This window comes from Falco naumanni, chromosome 3 (genome assembly GCF_017639655.2).
Source record: "Falco naumanni isolate bFalNau1 chromosome 3, bFalNau1.pat, whole genome shotgun sequence".
Taxonomy (NCBI): domain Eukaryota; kingdom Metazoa; phylum Chordata; class Aves; order Falconiformes; family Falconidae; genus Falco; species Falco naumanni.
Genome location: NC_054056.1, coordinates 14,742,477 through 14,759,578, shown reverse-complemented (window position 1 = coordinate 14,759,578; position 17,102 = coordinate 14,742,477). Strand labels below are relative to the sequence as shown.

General features: G+C 38.2%; 1 protein-coding gene and 1 long non-coding RNA gene across 6 annotated transcripts in view; one reads left to right on the top strand and one right to left on the bottom strand.

Annotated features, from left to right (window-relative positions):
* Window positions 1-1,089: 1,089 nt before the first annotated feature.
* RER1 (retention in endoplasmic reticulum sorting receptor 1) lies at window positions 1,090-9,086 on the bottom strand. Of its 3 annotated transcripts, XM_040587473.1 has the most exons (8): window positions 8,781-8,869; window positions 6,151-6,230; window positions 5,745-5,830; window positions 5,091-5,195; window positions 3,936-4,035; window positions 3,363-3,441; window positions 3,084-3,219; window positions 1,090-2,189 (listed from the first exon to the last, which is right to left on the bottom strand). In XM_040587473.1, exons 3-8 carry the CDS (start codon window positions 5,823-5,825, stop codon window positions 2,100-2,102), a joined length of 591 nt encoding a protein of 196 aa, XP_040443407.1. In that variant the 5' UTR covers window positions 5,826-5,830; window positions 6,151-6,230; window positions 8,781-8,869; the 3' UTR covers window positions 1,090-2,099. The 3 variants fall into 3 exon arrangements, with proteins under 3 accessions (XP_040443407.1, XP_040443408.1, XP_040443405.1); XM_040587474.1 differs by lacking the exons at window positions 6,151-6,230; window positions 8,781-8,869 and adding an exon at window positions 8,996-9,086; XM_040587471.1 differs by lacking the exon at window positions 6,151-6,230 and having other exon boundaries at window positions 8,781-8,881.
* A 67-nt stretch (window positions 9,087-9,153) lies between these two features.
* Window positions 9,154-17,102, top strand: part of LOC121085144 — a 186,618-nt gene continuing 178,669 nt past the window's right edge. Inside the window, exons 1-3 of one of the 3 annotated variants that reach the window (XR_005826960.1) lie at window positions 9,154-10,919; window positions 11,534-11,639; window positions 13,152-13,239. This is a non-coding gene — a long non-coding RNA (uncharacterized LOC121085144). The remainder of the gene's footprint in view (window positions 10,920-11,533; window positions 11,640-13,151; window positions 13,240-17,102) is intronic. The other 2 variants (XR_005826959.1, XR_005826961.1) reach the window with 2 other exon arrangements.

The window sequence follows — 17,102 nt, the reverse complement described above, 5'->3', positions numbered from 1 at the left end:
GCATCCCTCAGCTATTTAACAGTCAAGGCAACAGCGGAAGAAGAACGGTCCATGAATCAAACCATGACTACCTAAGGAAATCACTGTCTGATTCCTTACTAAGAAAATAGTAAGGAAAAACATTTAGTTGCATGTAAAAACAAACAGGAAGCAATCAATCACTGGGAAGTATCTGTGAAGTTGCCAAGTCAAGTTTTTCATGCATTCTACAGGGGTAATTTATTTTTAGCACTTGAAAGTGATAAAAATAGAGCAAAGTTTAACAAAATGCCATCAAACTTGTCTGGCCGTTGCACACCAAGAGTCAGCTAGGGAACTGTACTGGTGTCCCAACACCATCTACATTCCCTCTTGGAAAACTAGTAATCCCACTCAACGAGGAGCATCTATGCCTACCTAAGAATGAAAAAGCATTAATTTCAAGTTGCCACAAAAGTCGGAAATTAAAAGGAGGTAAAAATGCCTGATTTGCAGTGGACATTGTTAACACTCTCTTGTTTAGGAGTCATCCCAGCTGCTAGTTTTAATAAAAATAACTATTATAAACATGGTATTTGTCTCCCTGATTTGCATTCAGAAACTCCAGCAAACCTGAAGACAGCTTCTCCAAGTCAGAGCTTTCAGAATTTTACACAACAAAACTGCAAGCATCCATGACTGGTACTTTTACAAGGCCTTTTCTGGACACTCTGTTTCCATAATTTAGAATTTGACATTACTAGTTTCCACACTTGCTAATAAAACAAACATGCAAACAAGCAAAAAAACAACAATTCAATGTGAACTAAAACTACCTGTCATCTTCCTAGGATTTCTGGAGGCTGAATTCCAGAGCTCCATAATGACTTCATTTGACAAAATCAGATGAAAGGGTTCCTACATACATTTTCCAGTTAGGTGTTTGCTGAAGCTGCCACTATCCTCCATTCAGAATCTTCAAAGAGCTAATCTTTTCCTACTTTCTGCAACTGAATGCTCCCTGAAGAGTTGAAAAAGGCATTGCATTGAGATAAATCAAGGGTAACCATTACTGAAAAGGAGTCATAAATACTGTTAGATCAATGTATGCATATAAAGATAGAGAACAAGTAAAGGGGGACACTGTCTTTTAATAAACTTTGGAATTAAAAAGTCACTTAATAAAACTGCAGTTGTATCACATGAAAAACTTTACATGCAGGTCATTTATGTCTGATTTTTTTTTTTTATTTTTCCCCATAGAAAATGAAAAGTTGTGTTAAAACCCACACAGTTTCTCTGCTGTGGCCAGTTCGGGCATATTCTGAAAGGACTGCACATCTTAAATTAATCAAAAAAACCCTTAAGAATGAAGAAAACTCCAACTAACAACAATTAAAATATATATTTTTATAATTTCAGGTCCTTAAAGGAAGTTGCGATAGGGTCTGAACAAAGTTTTGAGTCATCATGAAAAAGCCCAATTTTAGCATCTGCTAGGAGATGTAATGGTGAAACTGGCATTAAAACCCAACACAAATGAGTAACTTTAGAAGCTAGACGAGTATTTTTTCCCTAGTGCAAAACCCGCAATTTAGTAGATTTCTTATTCCTATCTATATTTGTTTGGTTATAATTCAGTAATACCATGCATTTACGAAACTGGCTTAAGTTCTGCATCTATTTAGATCTACTGAATTTTTCTATGAAAATAGCACATGGCCATGAAGCAGAAAACAGCATCATGTGTGCCATCTGACATTTTTCCTCCACATACGTGCACAGCACTTCAGGGTGATACTGAGCAGGATAACCATGTAAAAATATCCAACTAAGCCATTAATCTCCCCAGTGCAATGGATCTTGAAAGAAATGCATAATCCCAAATCCATGGGATTATCCAAAGTTTCTCCAACTTCTTACAAAAGATAATAAACTCAATGTAATTTGGTTAGAATGCCAGTTTCTTCAAGAAACTGATATTTCAGATAAAAATAGCAAGATCCTCTTAAAATGAAAATTCAACTGCTTTGTCACCACTCTTGTTAATCGTTTTTATGAAGAAAAAAGGCATTGTTACAATGGCTCAAAATCGTTCCTTTAGTTAGAAGTAGAATTGGTCAACAGGTTGATTGCATCTTCTAGCTAGCAAAGGTCTTTCCCACATCATCCTTCCCTTTGTATTTCCTCTTGCCATGTGTGAAGGGTATATATCTGTATTTTATCATGTGCTGTAAAGAGAAAAGATCCATTTTTGAGGCAAGAAACATATAATATTTACAAGTGTTTTATAATACAGATTGTAAATTACAGAATCCTCTAGAAAGACAGTTCTTCAGTATTGTAAACGTAATGAAATACCTAATTATACATCAGTTTACATGTAAACAGGAGTATGCGCCCAATCTTACAAATCTCCAATTTGGGTATACCCAACAACTTGCACAATACGGTGAAGATTACTGTTTGGGGGATCACAGGAAACCGGAGAGAGCATAGAGGTATTAATTCTTTACTACCCTCATATCTTTCATTCACAACTTTGAATAACAGTACTTATCCAAGATTCTGAAAGTCTGGGGAAAAAAAAATCGGTTCTCTTTGTAAAATGCCAACAAGCCCTAAGTAATTTGTTAAAAATGGTCTGAATGACTTGCCTATGCTCTTCTTCCCCTTCTCTCCATCTACTTTCTCGCACCAACTTGTCAGAACTTCCCTTTTCACCCATCAGAGATCCTACAAGACCTCTTCATTAAAAACAGCCATAGTTAAGAAAGGAAGTGGATGAGAAATTACAAGACTCATCCCTGCATAAAAACCAGCTATTGAATTCTAAGATCAAAACCTTTTGAAAGCAAGCATAAAATTTTGTGATGCAGTGTATGATGGCTTCTTCTGCCACGTATTTTTGTTTCCCACTGTCAATATTTGCTCAGATTTGTTCAAGAGTTGCAAATAAGCAACTCTTGAACTAACGTTCAAGTATTAGTTGTTCAAGATCCTCTAGCAAAAGAGCTGTGTGCAATATATTTAATACCTCTGAAGTACTCAACTGGATGGCCAGTTTGGAACAATACTATACGTTCTGACATCAAAAATGCTACTGTCTGTTCTTGGCAACTTACCTTGATTTGCCTCTTCATAGTGATACAAAATAGCATAATGAAGTACATCACAAGGATTGGCCAAAAAACAGGAACGTTGAAAGCCTCAAAGAATGTACATGCCATAGCAACCAGGATTCCTTTAGTGGCAGAGTGCCTTAAAAATAATACTAAAAATTAATCCTTCAGCCCCAGCTACGAATAATTTGATGCAGATATTTATATTTTTAAAAATATAACATAAATATATAAATATAAAATATATTTAAAAACAGAGCACAGGCTGACTGATCCACTCACCAGAATTTAAACTCTGGAAGCCTCCTAATGAAAGGCCGAAATTCTTCATTTTGCCTTGTAGGTAAGGAAGGACCATCATCTGAAAAAAAGAGGGGAAAAAAAAAAAACCAAACCACAAACCCCCTCACACTAATTTTCCACACTGTTTGGACTCCAAGGTTTTTTTATCTTTAAAAAAAAAAAAAAAAAAAAAAAAAAGGAAAACTTTTCACTGTTATACATAGATTCCAGTCACAGTGGCTGTTATATTATAACTTGACATTGATTTCCCAAGAGAAAACAGGTAACAGAAATGAATGCCAAGTTGCTTGAGTTACTATGAGGAGAACTTAAGTCACACGAACCTTTCAAAAACATATAAACCTAATACAATATGGAATGTGTTCCAAGTCCTGAAATAAAACCCAACAAATTTTATAGTAATTCCTGATGTCACATTGTATAGATTTTTTGCAAGTCTAAAAATACAATGTCATGCTAAAATTGCACATCTTCACACTGCTGTATCAGACAAAAAAACCCTGGAAGTTCAACCAAGTTCAAAATTATCACAAAATAAACTAGTCACCATACCTGAATCTTCCATTAAAGAGGGGTCTACCTTTGGCGACAAGAAAGCTATAAAGAGATTTAGATGGTAGATTCCCAAGGCATATGTCACAATGTACCAACCCTGAAGCAGAGAAGAAAAAAGAGCCAAGATTAAAGTCTTCTTGAAAACCATTTCAAGGTACTAATTTTTCAGCAAGATTAAACCACCTTTTTGCTTCCTTGAGAAGTGCTCTTCTACATCCTCACATTAACATGAAAAGTTTTCTGGACTTGTTAAAAAAACACCACTAAAGATTCTTGCTGTATAAAATAAGCATTCTGACTCTATGAAAAGATGAAGTCACCTTTACTAATCTATTTATTTATGTACTGACAGATAACATATGTAACAGTTCTCATTTAAAGCTACCTAATTACGGACTAAACTTACTGAAATACAAATAAGCAAGATGGAAAACATGTAGCTTAAAAAGGCTAACAGAGTTTAATTTTATTTTTTTTATGGTATCCTACTGTAAGCCTAATACATTAATCAAAACAAGCCTTAGAACACTACAGTAGCACAAATCTCTCATGTATTGATGGATTTAATATGAAAGCTTTTCTCAGGCATCCAGTCGGTATGTTCAAGGTCTCTACATATAAAAGCAGCATAAAGGTAGTAAACAATATAAACCCATCACTTTTTCAGTCATCTTTGCAGGCTTCAGTCTGTTAAATGTTCCTACCACTACCACCTGTACAGCTTTCACATTCAATCTGTAACCTTAACCATTCTTAACTGAAGACTGGCATGAACTAGAGACATCCGATTAGTGGAGAAACAGTCTGCTGCTGGCCTGCAGTGATAAAAATGCTGAAAAAGCAATTCCTTATGTTTGCGTGACAGCAGGTAACCACTGGCTCCCAAAAATGCTGTTACACAGCTTTAGTATTAAAGTAAAAACCTAACTGCAACAGAACTTTGAATTCATTCATTCTCCATTCTGAAGCAGTAAGTTTAACACCAACAAGATGTGCTCTTTCTTCAGACTATCTTAATTTACCATCTACTGTGTGCTAAATGATACTGTATGAAATTCCAAAGTAATACCATACTTCAAAAACACTCTTACACAGAAAATGGAACAGTAATGATATCTAAAGCTACTTTAGCAGTAAATCCAGTTTTCTTACCTGCAGTAAATAAACTCTAATCATGTAGATAAAACTCAGACCCAAAGTTACGATCCATCGCACTGCAGTATATGGAGTAGATTTGTCTAACCAGGACTGGTAGATCTAGGAAGAAATATAAAGTGTACATCTGTAAAATACATGATGCACAATGAATAGTTTATTACAGGGTAGCATTAGAAATAGTAAGCATTTGTGAAGAGTATTTTGGGAAGGTGAGCAACGTGAAACATTTGTATTTATTACAAATAAACTGATTTAAACAAACATACTTAAAAGCATTTGAAAAGTTCTGTATTTTTACAAAGGCAAAAAGAAATAATTTCCTAATGCCTGGGGCATCATAAAGCAATTTTATTTTTCAATATTCTACATAAGTTTCCTTTCCTTAAGATGAATGACATGAAATCTGAAGTCACTCCTCATTTTTGACAATACCAATGTATTTTCACTTCCCAATGTCACATATATGTCTAATAAATATTCCATTAAGCTATGTATTATAACATCTGTTATCTATTTTTTAAAGGCTTCAAAAGAAATCTTTTGTACAGATTGTAGTATTTCAACAACTTCTCAAAAAAGTAATGAGTTTAGGAAGTTGCACTGAGACCTATTTCTAATGGAGTCAGAAAAACCCTGCAGAAAACCAACCTGTCCGAGTCTTGAGAAAAATCTATAGACCACAGAAGGCTTTCCATGCACAGACTCACCAATACTGTCCCCTTCTGACATGGTTGCTGTGGAAACAAAATATGATACATAGGTAACGTTTAAAACAAAAACCTAAGCTCAGAGAACCTTTACTGTACGTTATCTGAACCAGCATTTGGAGATGATACTCTTTTGGATAGCCCTGTTTGATACAAGTTATATTTAATCAAGTATTCTTAAAAAGAGGACATTTACTCCAAAATAAATTAATTTGTAACAGATACTGTCAAGAAAGCAAAGAACAGAATATTTTACAAAGGCAAGAGAAGATCTAATCAATTTTAGGGAGGGGAAAAAAAAAAGTCTATACAAAAGTGCAGGAATAAGCCTTGTTAGATATCTTCACCTTGATAAGGCAGGAGCTGACTTATAACATCTAAGCATTGAGATATGAACTGCAGCACCACCCTCCTGTCACCTCAGTTTCTAAAGGCAAAGAACAAAACCAAAATAAATCTTTTTTAAAAGCTGCTTAAGATTTTTAAATACTAAGCAACTAGACAGTGAAGAAGTTTAAATTCAAAACTCGGTCCACCAGTGGTTACAATCAAAAAACTCTACCATAAGTACCTAAACTAAATCCCTGCCCACTACTAGAATTACTCATTGAGTTTATCTATCTCTTGAACACGAAGAGCACAGCAGTCACAGAAAAGTTTTGTGCATGAGCAAAACTGTACAGTAAGAGGGCCAATATCCTGAACTCAGTTAAAAAAAATTAACCAAGGACATTATTTTCTAGTACATGATTCTGCTACCAATTTAAGATCTTTATTTTTCTTTTCAGTTAAGCTCAACTAAGTTTTACAGTTCACTTCAAGATATAAAACAAACAAAATAAAATGGATTCTAAACAGAAACATTTTTGCCACATCACCAACAGCAATCCCTGACACTACTTCCTGGAGTCCTCATCTGTGGGTGGGACTACATAACCCTGGGATACTGGGAGTACTTTCAGCACCATATAAATATCTCAAGAGCCTCAGAGGATAATAAAGATATATGAAACATTTACTAAATCAGAAAAATGTAAATTATCTTAGAAGGTGCAATACAGCGACTGCTGCAAAAAATAATTTGAGACCAAGGACAATCTAGGGAGGCACGGAACCTTAAAGTTGTGTATTTTTGCAGTAAATATCTGAAATTTAAATCTTCTGGAGTAATTAGCAAGTAGAAAAAAGGAGTCCTGTTAGACTTGAAAAGAGAAACGGAATCATTATGAGGCTTCAGGAGCTGCAGTCCACTTGAATTCAAGCTATAGCTAAAAAGAAAAAAAATGTAATAGAAATTCATACAATATAGCCTACTTCTTTACAGGCAAAAGGAAGAATTACTATTCTTCCCATTCACTGCACTGCAGAAGAAAGAAGTTACTCAGCATTATTAGCTAAGCTTCATGCTTTGTTCCGAGTTGTTTTAAAATGTCCTGAAGTATAAAGTCATAACAAAAAGATAGCCATTCAGGTCAGAGAGCCATTCTTTAAAGATCACAAACATAAAAACTCATATTCTCAAAATCAATTTTACAGATACATCTGTAGCAAATAGAAGCAATAAGCAGACCTAACCTTATAATCTTGTAAACGTGAGCCTATGCAGATCAAGTGAAGAATCATGAATGTAAAGCTACTGATGGCTTTATGATGGAGTAGGCATTTGTGATTATGTATGACTGTTAATCATACACACAGTTCTTCCACAGCAGACCAAGAAATATAGCCAACACTGCTTTACTGAAAAGAAACCTCTCACTGGCTCTGTTTAAGTAGCGTAGACTGATGTATAACACATGACATAGTTTAGAATTTAAGTTAATATTTCTTGTCACATTAAAACTTTTCTGAAAGAGCATCTGTAACTAGACAATTATCAAGAAAAGCAATCTTAGGCATTGCTTTGCAAATAGTTTACAGTGAAGACAAGTCAGATCTCACTAGCAATCCTTTCACAACATAATGTAAGGTTTTACTCTTCAGCATGAGTTATAACCCTTTAGCCACTTCAGTAAAGCCCATAAACAGAAAGATATACAAGGATTAACATAACAAACAACTGGTTTGCTACTAGCAGTATACAGACTGCTACTAAAACTCAACCATACCAAGCAGGCAAATGCGTGACCTTCAACAATTATGCTTTGTACCATGACTGTTATGGTAATATCAGTGCAAATACCAGTGCACAGCTGGTTCTTAAAAATGACAGGACCTGGGGCAGCAAAGGCCTTTAACTCCTCCCTCCATCACCAGGTACGGAGAGGCACAGAGTTCTCAGACAACTCCCTGATCGTTCCATCACTAAATTAGAATCCAAATGAAGCAGATAACCAGCAAAAACACATTCCTGCTCATCCAAGTTGCCTTATCGTGTAGAGGAAACATCTTTGAAGAGAGAGGAACACACTCAAGTGATTTATTTGTAACGGTGCATGGACAACCACAGGAGAACAGCTCACTGGTTGTGCAAACTAGGGGGGTTTTAACGCTAAAAAAAAGGCTAAAAAATAAAGCAGCAGTTTTAATGTCCTGCGTTGCAGCAGCACCCTGGGCATCAGAGGCTTACGGCAGCCCCACGGGCTGCGGGCGCGGCGCTGCCCGCCCTTACCCGGACAGGGGGTGCGCTGCGGCCGGGCCGGGCCCCCCGCGGCCCCGGAGCGCGCAAGGCCGGCACGGAGCCCGGGAGCGGCCCCCGCGGCGGCAGCGGGACGCCCTGAGGTGAGAAGCGCCCGGGAGCGGCACCGTAACGAGAGGGACGCGAGCCCCCGGCCGGCCGACCGGCCCGGCGGCGGCGCGGCCCGCAGCAGCGCCTAGGCCGCGGCGGTGGGCACCCAGCGCGCCGGAGCCCCCGCGCTGCCGGAGGGACCCCTCGCTCGGGGCAGCCTCCCGCCCCGGGGCTGACACCTGCTCCCACCCCTCCAGCCCCGGGCTCCGGCCGGGCCGCAGGCGCCGGCACGGGGCAGCAGCTACTCACAGGCGGCCAAGCCGGGCCCTTCCTTCCGCTCCCCCTCCCCCCGCTTCCACAAACCCAATATGGCGCCACCGGCGGGGAGGGGGCGGGAGCCGCTTCTGCTTCCGGGCCGGGAGGGGCGGGGGGAGGCGAGGGGCGGTGGTAGGCGGGCGGTGGTGTGTGTGAGGGCGGGCCGGGCCGGGCCACGGCGCGCCGCGCCGCGCCGCACCGTACCGTACCGTGCTCGGGGCGGCGGGCAGGTGCGGCGGAGGGAGCGTTCCCTCAGGCCTGCCGGCGGCCTGCAGCCAGCGGGGACCTGCTCTGCGCGGCCGGTGGCGGGGCGGGGCGCGGCGGGTGGCGCAGGTGCAGCCCTGCTCCCGTGCAGCCGGTGGCGGCGGCGGCCCAGGCCGTGAGGGGAATGGCGGGGGGGGCGGCCAGGGCGGGCGGGCCCGGGTTCGGCGGGCTGGGCCCTTGCTGTGTTCCCTTCCCGCCTGGGCCCGCGGTGCGTGTGGCAGCGAGCCTCCCCCGCGGCCGCGCCGCCTCAGGCCGCCCCGCGCCAGCGCCGAGCCCGCTCTCGTTAAGCTGAGGAGAGGCCGAGCCCGCGCTCCTGTGTTTGAGCCGATGTAAATACAAGCGCTTTTCCTTTTACGGGATTGCTTTATTTTCCGTGCTAGCGTTCTCGTTTTACGCAAAGGTGGCCTGTCACAAACGCTTTGTTTTCTGGCTGTTTCTGTGTGGCCTGTAACACTTAAAATGACCCGTAGATACTTAAAAGCCTGGGTTCCCGTTACAATGTAATGTGAATATAAACAGTAAGCACAGTAATACATTTATCTTCACATAAACATTGTCTATACTGAAACTTTAAAATCAGTATCCTCATGTAAAATGAGCATTTTTGTATTTATTCGATATTTGATCTAGTCTTTTTGTATTGTTCAAATAATTTCCGTTTCTTAATGCAATGGGCAGTGTCAGTGCAGCGGCCTCAGGCGGGTCTTGTCAGGGGAATTGGGGCCTATTGGGGATATTCTGGGCCCTGAGCTGAGGAGCAGAAATGGATTTAGCTTGCAACAATCCTTTTAGGTTTTTTTTTTTTTACTTGTGTGTTGTTTGGTTTTGGTTGATGGTTGTTGTTTTTTTTTTAAATAGGCTCACTTGTAGTTTTTAAACCTTTTGCACACTACAAGACAGAACAGCAAGGCAAATACATCCCCTCTTTTCACATCGTACAGTGAATAATCATTACGTGTAGAACTTCCATAGCTATAGAGCTTACAGACTGCTTGGATGTCAAATCCTTGACTTCAAAGGTTTTAATAGCTGTGATTCCAGTCTGTTCTATTAGAGCCAATAGGGAAAACCTTGATTTAATGGATTTAGGATTTCTGCCTGGTAAATACCTTCAGTTAGGGTAAATGTTTAGACAGAAAGATAGTAAGGCTTGAGAAGGGTCTGAAGCATGTGAAGGTGCTAACAATGTATAGATACAAATTTAATCATATAAAGGAGAAAAATAGGAGAAGGTTCAACTTGAAAAAAGGGGGATGTTTGTTGAAACAGTTTGGAAGTATTGTTTTATTTTCTAGGACAGGACAAGCTGTTACTAAAGATGGAAGTTACTATGAGGGCAAGTTTGTCAAAGGAGAAATCATAGGGAATGGATTTCAATACTGGACATGAACAGGTGATCCTGTAACTATTACATTCCTTTAAAAAATAATATCCATATCCCCTTTTGATATATAAATATATATCATAAGCAGCCAAACTGGTTTAGTCCAAGTTGTCAGACTTCCATGATATTTATTGAAGAGTTATAGTTTTCATATTTTCTTGTTGCCCTCTCAGTTTAGGCTGGGTTAACCTTCAGTCATCTCAGAAAGTTAATCAAATGCATTAATGGTAGAAACCAGAAACATGTATCACCAATTTTTTATAACAGTCTCAGTCCTTCAAAGATGCTCATATATGCAGATTTGTGCTCATGTGAAGTGCTTCACAAGATCAAGCCAAAGATGTTAAAGGATTTAAAGAATTTGAATAAACAATCCCTTATGGAGAGGTGTCTCATGCATGATTTGCCAGGGGAACGTTTCAGTGAATTCACTCTCTTCTAACATCCTGAGCAGAAAGAAGTTCTTCGATTAAAGATCTGTCCCAGTAAGTTGCTCCAGAAAATAATTTTTTTCCTGTTTCTCTTTATTCCTGTACAGCTAAGTCAGTAACTTCACCTAAGCCCTTTAGTCAACAATCTGTAAGGCTGACAGAAAATAAAGAGTGACCACCTGAAATACAGTGTATCACAGAAAAAAGGGTAAATACTTGACAGAAAAATAGTTGTGTGTCATTCTAAGTTCACATACATCAGGACATGCACATTACAGTACTTCTAATGCTAAGTTTTTCAGGCTTTGACACAGAAGATTTGAATAAGTACATGCCATCAAAAAGCTGTTAAGGTGACTACGAAATTCAAGTACTGCCTCTGTATGTTCCTTAACCATTAAAAGAACATAGAATAAATCTTTTCTTTTTAACAAATCACTATCTTTTTAAAGACCAGGAGGATTATGATTCATTAGTTTTAAAATAAAGACTGAATGAGCACATTTGTAGTCTTCAATAGACAGCAATAATAAAAAAGTAGTTGTTAATTACAAACTTACAGGCTTTAGAATGTCTTCTATTTGTGCTTTACAAGTGAAATACCACTTATTGGTGAACTTCAAATATGTTTATTTCTGTGTTTAACTTTCTCATCTATTTGGTTCAAGGGAACACTTAATTCTGGTCAGTTTGTGTTTGGAAAGCTCCACACATGAAGTCTTGAAACATAAGATGGTGGGAAATACAAAGGAGAGTTCTGTGGAATGAGAGAAGGTAAATCAGACTCTTTGAGTAAGCTCTGTTTAAAATTTGCTCTGTCAAGACTGAACAGGCCTGTTTAAGCTGCATAAATACAATTATTTAATGATTTCATTTTTCAAAGATGGCTTTGGTTTACTGAAAGCTGGGAAACTAAGCTCTTGTTCTCACTTTATGTTGACTTAATCTGTGAGAATTAGTTTCTGCTTCAAAAATAAGCTATAAAATGCTGAGTTATGTTTGAGTAAGTATTTAGAAATAGTAATGTTTAGTGAAATTTAGAGATGGGGAAAAAACCTGTTACTGGCTAGGCTATAATCTACAAACAAAAAGGCCATACTGATGTTAAGATGCAGAAAACAGCTGGCACTGCTGCGATTGTACGAATAGTTTAGTAACATAGCATGGGAAATGGAACGGTTGCCTTATTAGTTTTCAAACAGAATGAATTGTTAATCAGGAAACATTTTATGTCCAGCTCTCTTTACTTCTAGTCACTTTTTCATATTGAGGAAATAAGTACATTTTAAATTATGTTAAAATGAAAAAGGGTACAGGTGAATTCTAGGACTCCCATACTTAGGCCAGATACAAATATGGTGCAGCTTGGTTGACTGAATTTGTAACATTTGCATCATATGAGAATTTGATACTCTTAACAGCCTATGTGCATTGATTGGGTACAGCCTTGGAAACAATTGAAATGAGTTTTTGAGGGCACCTGAATGTTGAAGTAATACTGTTCTGGTTTTCATTCGGAGTCAGTCTAGCAGGACTGAAACAGTTGGGATCTTGCATGTATTTAAGACAGAGTTTAGGTACAGTTACTCAGGTTTCTAAAGAATTTCTTAATTGACTCAAATGTAACCAATGTAGTAGTATCCCTGTCAAGCTCCATGTTGTGGTATTTGCACTGGAGTCAGGTTACTCAGTGGTGCTAGTGCTTGCAGTAGCACTGAATAGTAAGATCTTTGGAGCACCAGTTTCATTGTGCATGCAGTCAGTTTCCTGTTCTGGTTTTACTGTAGACATTCATCCTGTATAAAAACTATGTGCATGGGGTTTGGTGGTGTTATTTTTTTGTTGATGTTTCCTCATGTTTGGAGTTTACTGTGCATAGTACCCATGACTGTGATTTTATTGAAGGTAGATAACATTCTGCTAACTTAAGCCAACTGTAATTTGGAAATAAATTCAGAAGACTCTGACTGAAAAGTTGCTGAGTACTTACCAGAAATGGTCAGGCTCACAATGAATGAATGAATAAACAAAATTTTAATTTGCAGGTTGTTGTGGGGTCTATAATTCCCTTTCTCCCTGAGGAAGGGTTGGAATGCTGGTTTTAGAGAACTGAACTGTACCATTTCACTGGTCACTTAAAGTTCAGGGAAAGGACTGTAAGAGTGTGGAGAAGATTTGACTGCCACTGGTTATTGTTATTGGCTCACTTTCTCTGATAGTCTGGTGTACCAGGTCACCAAATCTGTTTTCCTTTAAGAATTTCCTATTTGTTTTTCACTGTTTTAGGAATGAGGACAATTATCAAGGAGCCTGGATTCTAGACGAGTGTCAAGGTCATGGAATGTTGCCTTGTGCTGCTGGAACAGTATATGAGGTATATTAAAAAAGGCTCATGAGAAACTGTGCTGATTTGTTTGAATAAGCTCAAAGGATCGTGGTAGAGGATGCTTCAGGCAGATAAACGTGAAAGGCCTGTGTTTAGAACTAGTACTGTTAATTCATTTAACAAATTTAGTCCCCATTTTTAATTGAGTGACAGGAGATTTCAAATTTGATTTATTTAGGGTTTTTTTTACTACATTATAATAGTCTTTTATATAGTTGAACTTCAATTTCAGTTTGACTTTTCTTGGATATGTAGTCTTCCTGATAGTTTTATTGTGATTATTATTTGGAATATTCCTTATTTGTAAAACAGGAGTAAACATAGTGATTTGGGGGTGGAAGGAAATGTATGTGTATGTATTTATAAGCACATACAAATACTCGTACTCACTGACACCTACTTCAAGGTAGCACGATCAGGGAATGTATTTTCAGTATGAACTAAACAGCAGGATAAGATGTGGTGTAGATTATTTTCCAGTAATTCAGTGAGATGACCTTGAGGCCTGGGACATAAGGACCAAATGTTGTAGCATGTAAATGAATTACTGCACTGCAAATCAAGAACAGGGTTCTGTCATTGCAGTCACAGTATTTGAGGGTTAAAAAAGAATATCTGAAACTTGTTACTGAAATTTTGAGTAACAAAGTCAGGTCTAATCTGTGCTTGTCTTGGGATTTTTTTTTTATTTTTTAATTTTATTTGACATCGTTTCGTTGGTAAGTGTTTGGAGAGAGATATCCTTTGAAGAAGTAGTATTTTATGCTTTGGTAGTAACTTCAGAACTTGAAAACAGTAACTTTTAATTGTTGCATACATATTAAGAATTGGAACAGGCACTACATAAACTATTTCATTACCCAGGTATAATGAAGTTCAGAAATTTAATACTGGTTTAATTGTTTAAGTCTCTTTTGCTTTCTGACTTTGATCCTCATTCAGTTTACTTTGTTGTTGAAAAGAAGGGGTCTCCCTAGGTTTAGTGGAAATTCATGGTATGTTTTCAGGGAAGCTAAAAATTACAGGGAAGACTATTCAATATAACTTTACTACATTTCTCTAGCCAACTGACATTTTTTCTTGTGGACATGAAATCACAACCAAAAGTCTACTGAATACTTTTTATGTAGTTAAAATAGAGCATAAGGCACTTAGGTATCTTGTGGTTTGGTCTGCTATTGATATATACATAAGCAGATATGTTGGCTTTTCAGTTAAGGGTTTGGTTCTTATTTTGCACCTGTCAACACCCCCAGATTTCTTTTAAATATACGTTAAAAGATATTAGTTAAATCTGTTAATCTAAACTTAATTATTGAATACAGTTTAAAAATCTTTATGTATTGTTCCATGAATATAGGAAAGTTGGGAATTAAAATCAGTAGGACAAGATAATAAATACTTGTTAGATAAAGAAGCAGATGACAAAAATACGTACAAGTGCTGTTGTGCATTTGTTTCATTATAACCTATACACTGTTAAATACGAACGGTGTTATAATAGCTTCTCACTTTGTGAGACATTGAAGACAGGGTATTTTATGCATATAGATGTGTGCGCATGGGTGCACACACAGTTTTGTGCCACTGGGTGTCTCTCTAGCATCTGTTTTGAGACTGAATTAGTAAATTCTTCAGGCTTACACTTCCTCAGTACCTCGTCTGCCTCTGTATGGTTGTAAGCATTTAGTACTATATTTAAGTTTGCACTGGATATGTGCTCAAAAGTGACGAGATACTTTGGCCAAAAAAATAATCTTGACAGTACTGACAACAGTATCTTGTCAATTGACTTAGTGTTTATATTATGCAGAAAATAGGACAACCACATAATGCAAGTGTTCACCCAGCATACTGCTTTCAAATTATATAACTTAACATGAAACAACAAAAGCATATAAATACATTTTTTTCAGGCGAAATGATAGGTAACAGTTCTTTAACTTGTTACCATAGAATTATGAAAGGGGTAACCAGCCTTCTGGAAAGGGTTTAAGTACCTGTGACCTCCACCTTACAGGTGAATGATTTAGTTGTGTGTTTCTGCAGTTTTAATCTCTCTGAGCATGCTGCTTGTGGAGCCATTCCCCTGAGTGGTGTTAGAATAAGTATTATTCTCCTTTCCATCTTTCTGCCCCAAACGCTGCCTCAGATCTTAAGTTTTCTGTGGCTCTGTCATTCCCTGTCAAAATTGATAGTGTGCCTGGTCACTTCTTCCATTTCAGATTTGAAAGCTGACAATAATATACTTTGAGAATAATAATCATGAACTGAATGGTTATAGAATTTTCAATACTGCTTGTTTTTTCAGTAGCCAGTCCTGACGCAGTACAAGTAACTGGTAGAATCTACCACCTGCTTTAATGATCTGTTGTTGTCAATGAAGACTTGAAAAAACAATGTGATCCAGTTAACCACTGGGTTTCTGTGCACAGTATTCATTGTTTGTGCCAGTACGTTCCCAACAGATATGGTAATAGATCAGTATACACTGAAGTCCAACAAAACTCAAGGCACAGTTCCAGCAAAACATGAGCCTACATAATATGGAAGTAAACAGGAAATATGTGAAAACTAATTAGAGGATTTATGTATGGGCAGCAGAGGGGACATGAACCCAGTCATAACACAAATGGTAAGAATTGGTTCAGTGCCCAAAAAAGGGCAAGCTACTAAGAAACTCAAATTAAGGATCTGGAAATTCTGTCTGCTTTGTCTACATTAACTTCTGCAGTTTTGGAGTTTGTTTTGGATAGGCAGATATCTCTGTGAATATCAAACTTTATTGCTGATCAGTTGGTGTGCCCATACCTTGTACAAATAGTTTTATGCTTGTAAACTGTGTGTAACTGTAGGGATTTTGAAAAAATCTGATACTTTTTTTTCCCCTTTACTGAAGAAGTACCTTGGACATACTGAAGTAATCTGCTAGAATAAAAAGAACATGGGCAAATATTTTGAGCTCTAGGGTATTCTAGCATTGCTTCTATGTGGTATAGAATGGATTGAATAATGTTGAATTTGTCTGTTTTTCCTCTTTAGTTTTGATTGTAATGATGTCAGGGCTAGATTTTTAGATCAATCTTTTGGGAGTGATAAATTTTTAGTAAGTGGATGCTGTCAGTTAATAGCATATTGTAGTTTGTAACCCTTCAGAGATTCAGGTCGATTAAATGTCCAGTAAACAAGCAATAATTATAACTATATCAACAGAGGACTCCAATAATAACAAACAATTCTGATTTATCTACTGCTTAACTATAAAATTGGTTTCACATTGGGTAAAAATGTTGTCAAGAGATGCAAGATAGAAACTATAACTGAACACTAGGAAACGCGTAAAAAAACCAAGCCCCTGAAAGCTGCTGATTTAAAAAAAATTAAGTAAATAAACCACCCAGTGAGCTATGGTGGCCTGTCTGGTTTTCCTGCATTTGTATGTGCACACATTTGAGAATGAAAGAAAACAACTACATGTACGTGAAGTTTGCAGAGGTTAATGAGGTAAAACATTCATTTTCTTCATGAAAGTGTTTCCTTTCTGTGATTTCTCATTTCTGGCAGCTGCGTAAGTCCCAGTAAGCAGATGCTGTGTTCCATTCTGTCCCTGTTGCTACTTCTTTGTGTGTTTTGGCTGTGTGTAGTTTGTCTTCTTTCCCAGAGGAAGGCCTGCTGTTTGATACACCTGTTAACCACACTAAACAGGTGGCAAGCCTTATGGGCTTTTTCACCTGCAGGCTTTTGTTCTCCTGCCCCCCCCCCCCCCCCCCCCCCCCCCCAAATCCATTTGAGTTACCTCTTTGGAAAAGTCATAGTTTCAGTTCCGATGTAAATTATTTAAGGCACTGGAA